This window comes from Brienomyrus brachyistius, chromosome 15 (genome assembly GCF_023856365.1).
Source record: "Brienomyrus brachyistius isolate T26 chromosome 15, BBRACH_0.4, whole genome shotgun sequence".
Lineage (NCBI taxonomy): Eukaryota > Metazoa > Chordata > Actinopteri > Osteoglossiformes > Mormyridae > Brienomyrus > Brienomyrus brachyistius.
This window is the reverse complement of record NC_064547.1, coordinates 19818178-19827568: the sequence shown is the minus strand read 5'-3', so window position 1 is coordinate 19827568 and position 9391 is coordinate 19818178. Positions and strand designations below refer to the sequence as shown.

The following is a 9391-nucleotide window of genomic DNA, read 5'->3' as shown; positions in this document are numbered from 1 at the left end:
CCTCTATGTGGCCACCGTCAAAAGGAGGACCCCCCCTGGCTGGGACAAGGGACATTCATTTCATATATACAACAAAGTAAAACAATCAAATCAGAGAGGGGATTTATATAATACCGTAAACTACTTACATTTTCTGTAATATTATAGACTGACAATTCCTCACTTGCCCACTATTTTGCTACCAACCCATTAAATACTGTGTTATACCATAAAGTTTTCATAACTGCTCCTCTAAAGCCTGACATTTAAGGGACCTGAATTCCAGGTCAAACTGTTGTAGTTTTGCTCCCACCTGTACAATGTGGAACCTGACATTAAACATTCGTTTAGCCGGAGCAACTTACATCAGAGGGAAGGGTAACAAGGTACGTGGGATTTGAACCGACGACCGTTTTATTCAACTCCATACTTCCCGAGCTACAGAGGCTTCTCTCCTGCCAAGCGGGATCATCATCATTGTTAATAGTGATAGCCGTCTTTGTGTTAATTAATTAACCAACAGCAGCGTCCACTTTCATCTGGATGCAGGGAGACCTAAGTAACAGAGTCTATGATCAACATATATTTTTAACTTTCTTAAAGCGATGCCTCTATCAACGCAAATGCATGACTGAGAAGCTGAAGAGCGCTTTTCCAATCTGCAAAAGCCGGGGGTCAGCAGAAAGGTGTCCCAGCTGAGCAGCTTCATCCAGATCCAGGACTATACGATGGACCTTTACGCCTTCCTGGCGCGTCAGTTTTAATCGAGGACGCTCGTTTCATTCAACCATCAGCTCCCTCCAAGCATTTATAATGCTTTTGCTTTTATGACGTTTTCGCGTTAATCTGTCCGATTTAACCATGAGAGCCAGCTGCGCACGGACCCGCAGCATCGGCACGCTGATTCTACCTGCCCTGTAAGTGATCATTAGTAATGCCCTTAAAAGTTTCCCGACTCGGCTGTGACGATTCATGCCCAGCTGAGACTTACCGAGAGGAACTCCAGCGTGCCCACGTAGTCTCGCTCGGTACCGAGCAGCTCCCGCAGGACGCAGACCCGCAGGCGCAACTGCCTGTCGGTGTCCCGGCCGCCGTCTGCGCGCTCCTCCTCGGTCATCCTCCGTGCTCCTCTCTGCTTCTCCTTTAAACTTCCCAGAGTGAGCAAAGCGGCGCTAATCCGGGCAAACTACATGGCAGGTCCCCAGGTTAGAAATTGCCCAGAGAAAACCGCAAAAGTGAAATAAAAGCGTTTAATACGCCGAATAGAAAACGCAGCGGCGACCAGCCCGCAACTTGGAGATCGGAGAGGACTGGAGCCGGGACGCTGCGTCCATGTGACGGACAGGAGCCTGGTCCGGCCCCCCGCCGCCCCGCTCAGGACATGGAAGGGGACGGGGGGGCATCCGCTCACAGCTTCCTCCCAACAAAAAGCATCCTACAAAGTTATATACACATACAGAGTTACTATGCACTAAACGATTGCTGTTGCTATGCATTTCCATCTAACCGACGATTATATTTTATCAATAAAGTTATTATTGCAAATGATTATATACAAGTTGTATTCACTTTTTTTGATTTATCGGAATTTGTTTTGAAAGTCTGTTTCAGGTTTTGGGTAATTTAAATATGTTCTTTTAACTATACGCTATAAACATATATTTCAGTAAATGAATTCGGTATAAATAAATGTATCCAACGCCACAACCAGAATCACAGAGACTCGTGTCCTGTACGAATGCAATGTCTTACATTACATAGGCCTACAATAGGCGCTCGGTGCTCACTTCATTTGGTATATCTTCTTATTCCAGCATCTCAGGAACAGCCACCTTCCTGGGATTTTCATGCACTTCAGCGTCTAGAGTTTACATGGTGTGTAGAACAAAAAGTATCAAGTCAATGGCATTTCTGTGGCCGGAAACACCTTGTTAATGAGAGAGGTCATATGAGAATGGCCAGACTCGTTACAGCTTACAGGAAGGCCAAAAATAACTGCTCAGAACTACAGTAGTGTGCGGTAAGGCATCTCGGAACACACAACTCATCTCGTTGTGGTTCTGGAGATAAAATGTATCTGCTACTACATAGGGGTCCCTTAGAAAGTCACCACTGTGTGCAATGTTCATTGTTTCTCGCCCCAATATCAAAACGAATATGAGAAATTTGGTCAAAATAACACCGTTCATTTTCAATCATCAAAAATTCTACGAAATTATGATATAGCGTGGATTTGGTGATAAATTGTGCCCTCTAGTGTTCAATCTCAGCATTACAGTCAGAACATTACCTATACCGAACTGCTACTCCTAGTGACGATCTCCATCCTAGAAAGCAGGGACCTCCTTTAGTGGGCAGAAATCAGCGTGTCTACTCCGGTAACATAATTGTCGTCATATTACTCGAAGGACGGGACTATCTATTGAATGGCATAAAATTCCTGTAAATCTAGCTGATTTGAATCAGTTTGACTGATTAATTCAAACAGAGTAGCACTATAACCTCAGAATCTGCATGTTCTCCCTGTATTGTGCAGGATCGTGTGTTTGTGCTCGGAAATGGACCGTCACAGTGTCCTGGGTGTCCATACTTTGTACCTTGACCTTCCTGGGATGAGGTCCCAGGAAGCATCTCACTCCATGTGAGGCTATTAAGCAGAGTGGTGTGTAGCTTGGGAGATTTGACCTCTGCCTGTGGCTGGAAGGCTGCTGGCTGAAGCCCTGCCCTCAGCAGAACAGTGGCACCTGAAAAGCTGGGTGGCTCCAATGGCTGACCTTGCACTCAGACCCCAAACGTCATTCTCAACTGTACGTGTGTGTGTGTGTGTGTGTGTGTGTGTGTGTGTGTAACAAAATGTAATGCACCGTTTCATTTCGTGTTGCCTTTTCTCCCACAGCTAACTTGACTTGTGTTTGGCCAATCAGTGAAAGTTGAGCCTGGTCACACTTGTACCTAAACTGGCTCCTTAACAGGCATACACTTCTATCTATATCTGCCTCACCCTTAAAAAGCACCTCATAAATAACTAAATGTAAATGCACTCCATTACAATAAGGCGAGTAAAGCGGAAGTAGCGTGATGTATAAGTCGGAAGTCACTGAGGAGGCCAGCCCCATTCAGTCACTTTGGATCATTACCCCCACAGCCTGCTGTGATTCCCCAGTGGAGCTGCTGGCCAAATAAATTTGTACCAGAGTTTGTCTGCATGACGCAGCCTCCCAGGAGCAGCAGCGCACAAATACATCAGTGCTCCAGCCTCTCTCTGCCTCCACACTAATCACGCAAATGAATCAGGAACCAGCATCTATCTTCTCATCGCATTTCTAGTACAGGGTCACCTGGAACAATAAGGCACTTCATGAGATTCTCAGCATGTTCACATCAAGCATCAGGATTAACCTGCAATACCTCAAATATTAAGTAGCTGAGTTAGTTCTGGGGTGGCATGGTGGTGCAGTGGTTATCACTGTTGCCTCACACCTCTGGGACCCAGGTTCGAGTCTCCGCCTGGGTCACGTGTGTGGAGTTTGCATGTTCTCCCCATGTCGTCGTGGGGTTTCCTCCGGTTTCCCTCCAAAGACATGCTGAGGCTAATTGGAGTTGCTAAATTGCCCATAGGTGTGCATGTGTGAGTGACTGGTGTGTGAGTGTGCCCTGCGATGGGCTGGCCCCCCATCCTGGGTTGTTCCCTGCCTCGTGCCCATTGTTTCTTGGATAGGCTCCGGACCCCCCGCAACCCAGTAGGATAAGCGGTTTGGAAAATGGATGGATGGACTTTTTCCTCAAACAATTGCCTCGACAAAAATATTCAAAAGTGAGTATGAGTGAAAACTGGAGCAAATAGTTATCGTGGTTGACCCTGTCTCCATAGTTTACAGGAAGTGATGTCATGAGAAATTAAGCTGGCAGGAAGCAGGGCCCTAGGGACCCGAGGATGGGGGTGGGTCTCGATAATCACATTATTGATACCGTCCCCTTCATAGGGTGATTATTTATTTTTATTAATTTGTTATGTGAATCGTTAGTTAGCCTCATGTTTAATTCAGGTCAATATTTAGCTTCAAATTTAATTTTTAGCTCTCAAAAAAATTACCGAGGTCCAAATCTCGGTGACCTCATAACTGGCTACGGTCCTGTGTGTAAGGAAAGCCAGGTTTATTTATATAGCACATTACCACACACAGAGGTCATTCAACGTGCTTTACAGAAATTAAAGACGTATACAAGGTTAAAAGTAAAAAAAAAGCGTACAACGGAATATAATAAAACAAAAAAAAAACATTAGTATAGAGGTTTTTAAAAACGGACTGGTTTACTTCACCTGCCGTTGATCAGTCAGCAATGGAATTAAAAAAGAATTAAAAGACAAGAAACACGCCTTGCTTATAGCGCCCCACGACTATGGAAGGTTGGTAAGCGAACAGGCAGGTAAGCGCGCCGCACTATCTGCGAGGACATTCTTGGCCAGTAGGTGGCGGTGTTGCTGAGCTAGTCAAACAGACTCGCGTACTCACTGCACTCATATTCCTCCTACACCACCCATTAGGACCTACGTATTGATAAAACACATACAGGCACGTGAACCGAGCTGCACATTAAAAAAAATCGCTTGCTGATGTAGAACTTTGTGGTGTGTATTAACTGGCTTGACTTCTCTTCTGACCATTTTCCGTATAGTTAGAGTCAGCTCGGACAGGGTGTCATATAATTCGGCTGACAGAAGATCTACACCGCCAGAGCAGAGCTCTAAGGCAAAGAGCAGCCATCTATAAGCTCCATACAGGGGGATAAATGGGGATTGCAGCCCCTCCCCAGGACTTCAGCTGAGATCCACTGCTGCTGAGAACCTGATTTCATAAGGATATAGGCTCAGATCAAAAAAGCTCGAATCTGAGCAGATGTGTGAGTTACTGCACAGAAAAAGGGTTGAAACGCATCTTAAGTGAGAAAGCAAGTAACAGCTCAGTTCCCGCCTTCAAGATGGACTCTCTGCATTTATAAAACCAAAGAGAAACTTCTCAGGAAAGTACCACAATAAATATTTGCTATGGTCTGACAGCCCTGTTTAATCAGCATCCCGGGGGGGGGCTGTCGCCAAGGGGGCACCAGGGGATGGGGCTGTCTGCTCTTCTGAATTAGAAACATCTCACTCCATGTGTTTGTTCCCTGATGTTTGGCGCCAGACTCCTTCATCCATCATCTCTTCCAGTGGCTTTAATCTGCTAATTGATAGCAGTGAGCCCTGTGAGGTTGTAGCGTGACATGTGACCCTGAGCTGTCTTGTTTGGCTCTCTGTAACCCTGTAAAAACCCTTATTTGTCAGACTGCTTCAGGAGGAATGTCTTTAATGATGCTGCAGCAAGATGAACTGGAGTTTTCTCTGCTTGCTTTGCTTTGTTAGTAATTCAGGGATCACTCCATTCTGCTCTGATGAAAGACTGACTACAGCAGCTATAGAAGTTCTGTAGAAGCATCTGGGTACAGACACTGCAGGTTACGGACACTATGCGGTACAGACAGAGCAAGGTATTGACACTGAGGGCTGTAGACACAGTAAAAACACAGGGGTACAGATCTCAGACACTGTGGGGGTACAGATCCTCTAGAGTACAGACACAGGGGTACAGACACTGTGGAGCACAGACGCTGAGGGGAACAGACACTGATGCATACAGATACTGGGGTACAGAAACAGAGGTACAGACACTGTGGAGCACAGGCACAGGGGTACAGATCCTCTAGAGTACAGACACAGGGGTACAGACACTGTGGAGCACAGACGCTGAGGGGAACAGACACTGATGCATACAGACACTGGGGTATAGAAACAGGGGTACAGACACTGTGGAGCACAGGCACAGGGGTACAGATCCTCTGGAGTACAGACACAGGGGTACAGACACTGTGGGGTACACACACTGTAGGGTACAGATACAGGGGTACAGACACTGTGGAGTACAGACACAGGGGTACAAACACTGTGGAGTACAGACACTGTGGAGTACAGGCACAGGGGTACAGATCCTCTGGAGTACACACACAGGGGTACAGACACTGTGGGGTACAGACACTGTGGAGTACAGAAACAGGGGTACAGACACTGTGGAGTACAGACACTGGGGTACAAACACTGTGGAGTACAGACACTGTGGAGTACAGGCACAGGGGTACAGATCCTCTGGAGTACACACACAGGGGTACAGACACTGTGGGGTACAGACACTGTGGAGTACAGACACAGGGGTACAGATCCTGTGGAATGCAGATGCTATTGGGCACACTTACATTTCTCATAACACACAGTACACACTCCGACTAAAGCCTCTTCTATAGGGATGCATTAAAGAGCGTCCTGCAGAGGAGCAGACCCACAGAAACCTGGAATGATTTCCAGGGCCTTCCGATTAGGCCCCATCAGTGCTCTGACCATTTCTCCAGTGTCGCGAGCAGCACTGGCACACTGGCATCCCAGCCAGGTCCCTCTTAGTCCACGTTGGCCATCCAACAAGACAGCTTCAGTTCACGGCCAGGCTGACCTGGCAACTCGAGGCTGTGTTTATGCAGGAAATGTTCACTTTTCCACAAACTGGGAATGGGCAGGAATGAAGCCGGCATGAATGTCCACTGTGTTCCCCGGGTGCAGGAGGGCAGGGACGCCGCGGAGGGTCCTGTTTCACACTCTGATATAATGTCTTTCTGTCAGATACGTCCTGAAATGCTGTATTCAGTGCTACTGGCATGCTGTCCTGGGTGTAACCCAGCCCTGTGCCCTATGCTGCCTGGGCTTCCCCCCCCCCCAGGATAAGCGATGTGAAGGTGTTTGGGGGGGGGGGTGTAGTCAGGCTTCTGAGAATTGATCTTTTGGCTGTTTGTTTACATAAGCACACAAGAAATGATCCTGTTACAATATTACATTCATTACGGTAAACCATTTTTTACCCAGATTGCTGTTCCTGGTTACTTTGATGTCAATGTTTTTCTGTTGCTAGTTAATCGCTGCTGAATTGGTCTGTTCAGGGTACATGTATTGGGTACATGTATATTGCACAGTATTGCTATTTATTGCTCAGCACATACCAATTTTATTTGGAAATTCATACTTATCTGCATATTTACTAAAGTAACTTAATTCAAATCATTGCTTGAGGGTTTAAGCCTTAGATTTTTAAATCAGCAAAGAAATCCCACGTTAGTGAACAGCCCTACCTTGTCTGCACCACTGACAATGACACTGGCTGTTTACTCGAAAGGCATGTACCGACCAGTGACACTGACACAGCAGAAGGATGAATTATAAAACTTGAGCGAAATACTTGAGCAAGCCCACTCGCCACATGTAGAATCTGGGACGGCTTTAGTTGTTTGTCTGTGCGAGATGTTTAGACAATATCGATGCTAACATCAAGGTCAGCATCCTCTGCGAGGGGCAGACGGAAAGTGAAAATAGATTAAGAATATCATAAAAATGAATCATTAATGAATTCATGCATATGTAGGCCAAAGCCAGACAAGTAAATTGTTCACTGGCTGTACAGTTGAGACAGACCTTGGTGCTGGACTTTAAGGGCTGTGTAGGTTCTCTACATCACCTGAAAGTAGCGCAGTGGCTGAGCAAACAGGCTTATCGAGCTTCGGCAGAGCAGAAGGACGAGGTTCTTCAGGAAAATAGCACAGTCCAGAAATGTTGATTTCTTTGAATGACAATGTCAGCTAATGAAAGACGTTATAACAGGATAACTGTGATGGGTTATATGATGCTGTGAAGGAGGCCGTCACGAAAATGCCAACCTATCGAATAAGCATCTGCAGTCTGGGTACAGTGCTATGTTAGACCCATTGATGGACTTTGGTTTGGTCTTAGTCACATACACCTAGCTTTTAGTAAGCAAGTCCACGCTTTTCTGTTTTCAATAACATTGGGACGCCCTGGGGGGGCAGCTAGTTGACCATGGTTCCCCAGAAGTTTTTTCTCCCTATTTGGGAGTATTTGGTTCCTCTCCTCTGTCGCTATCTGGTTTCCTTCCCCCTGTCTTGTATTACTCTCTCTAATATCTGTTTTGAAAATTACACAGATATTAGTTTTCACAAAGTTTGCTGTTTCAGTTCTTATAATGGCAATCAGTGTTTACTGCAGAATGTTAAAAATGAACATAATCCCAAAAAAATGCATTTCTGCTGCATTCAGCCCTGCCACAAAAGGGCCGGCTGGCAATGATGGCCTGGTGTCAAGAAGGGCAGCAAAGAAGCCACTTCTCTCCAAGACAAACATCAGAGACAGACTAATATTCTGCAAAAGGTACAGGAGTTGGACTGCTGAGGACCGGGGTTAAGTCATTTTCTCTGATGAATTCCCTTTCCGATTGTTTGGGGCATCCGGAAATTGTTCGGAGAAGAAAAGGTGACGCTACCACCAGTCCTGTGTCATGCCAACAGTAAAGCATCCTGAGACCATTCATGTGTGGGGTTGCTTCTCCTGCTAAGGGGGTGGGCTCACTCACAATTTTGCCGAAAAACACAGCCATAAATAAAGAATGGTACCAAAACATCCTCTGAGATCAACTTCTTCTAACCATCGAAGAACAGCTTGAAGACAGACAATGCCTTTTCCAGCATGACAGAACACCTTGCTATCACTTTATAATATCTGGAAGCAATTGAAATAGAAAACCACTGTTTAAGTTGTGATCCAAAGCATTAACACAGACATAATAGTTTTAGAGTCTAATGCTGAATATTTAGCGCTATCATTTTCCCGCCTATACTGTATATGCGCTATGATCGGTAAAGTGCAATTTGAGAATGAAACTCCTAGTCGGCATTTTAGCCTCAAACAACAAACCAACGCTGTAACATGTCATGGTGTTTTTATGTAGGAAATGTTCAAATTACGCGACGTGCATGCATACAAAAGTTTGTGAATATATAAATATTGCCAAAATATCAAGTAATTGTTTCCCTAATAAATAGGATGTTACATTTTGTTATTTCTAGTAGAACTCCAACCCATTTTGAGTGTTTGTCTATCCCTTTATTTATAGACTTATACTTAAAATATATCGCAACATTTATAAAGTATTATAGACACGGCTTTAAATTTTTATAAAAAGCCATAACACATCATAGTCATGTTTTTCGTGCATTATGAATGCTCTATGAAGATCTCATCTATAATGCATTTTGAATACCTTCATAATGCACAATAATAAGTGGTCTTGACCTTTCTTGAAATAAACCCCCTAGTCGTCTATGTCCGAAAACGAGACGAGACCGAGACAAAATTTAGTCGATACCAAGACGAGACCAAGACCGCAAAAACGACCGGTTTCGAGTACTACGACACTACAGAGACTTTGGGGGGAAAGAGCCAAATGAGTAATTCACTAATTAAGATATTGTTAATTTTGCACAGTAC

General features: G+C 45.1%; 1 protein-coding gene across 1 annotated transcript in view; it reads right to left on the bottom strand.

Annotated features, from left to right (window-relative positions):
* prex2 (phosphatidylinositol-3,4,5-trisphosphate-dependent Rac exchange factor 2) overlaps positions 1–1887 on the bottom strand; it is a 71972-nt gene extending 70085 nt beyond the window's left edge. The window contains 2 exon segments of the mRNA XM_048976907.1: positions 971–1414; positions 1767–1887. Of these exon segments, the coding sequence (XP_048832864.1) occupies positions 971–1096 (126 nt within the window). The 5' untranslated portion in view covers positions 1097–1414; positions 1767–1887.
* Between the last annotated feature and the right edge of the window lie 7504 nt (positions 1888–9391).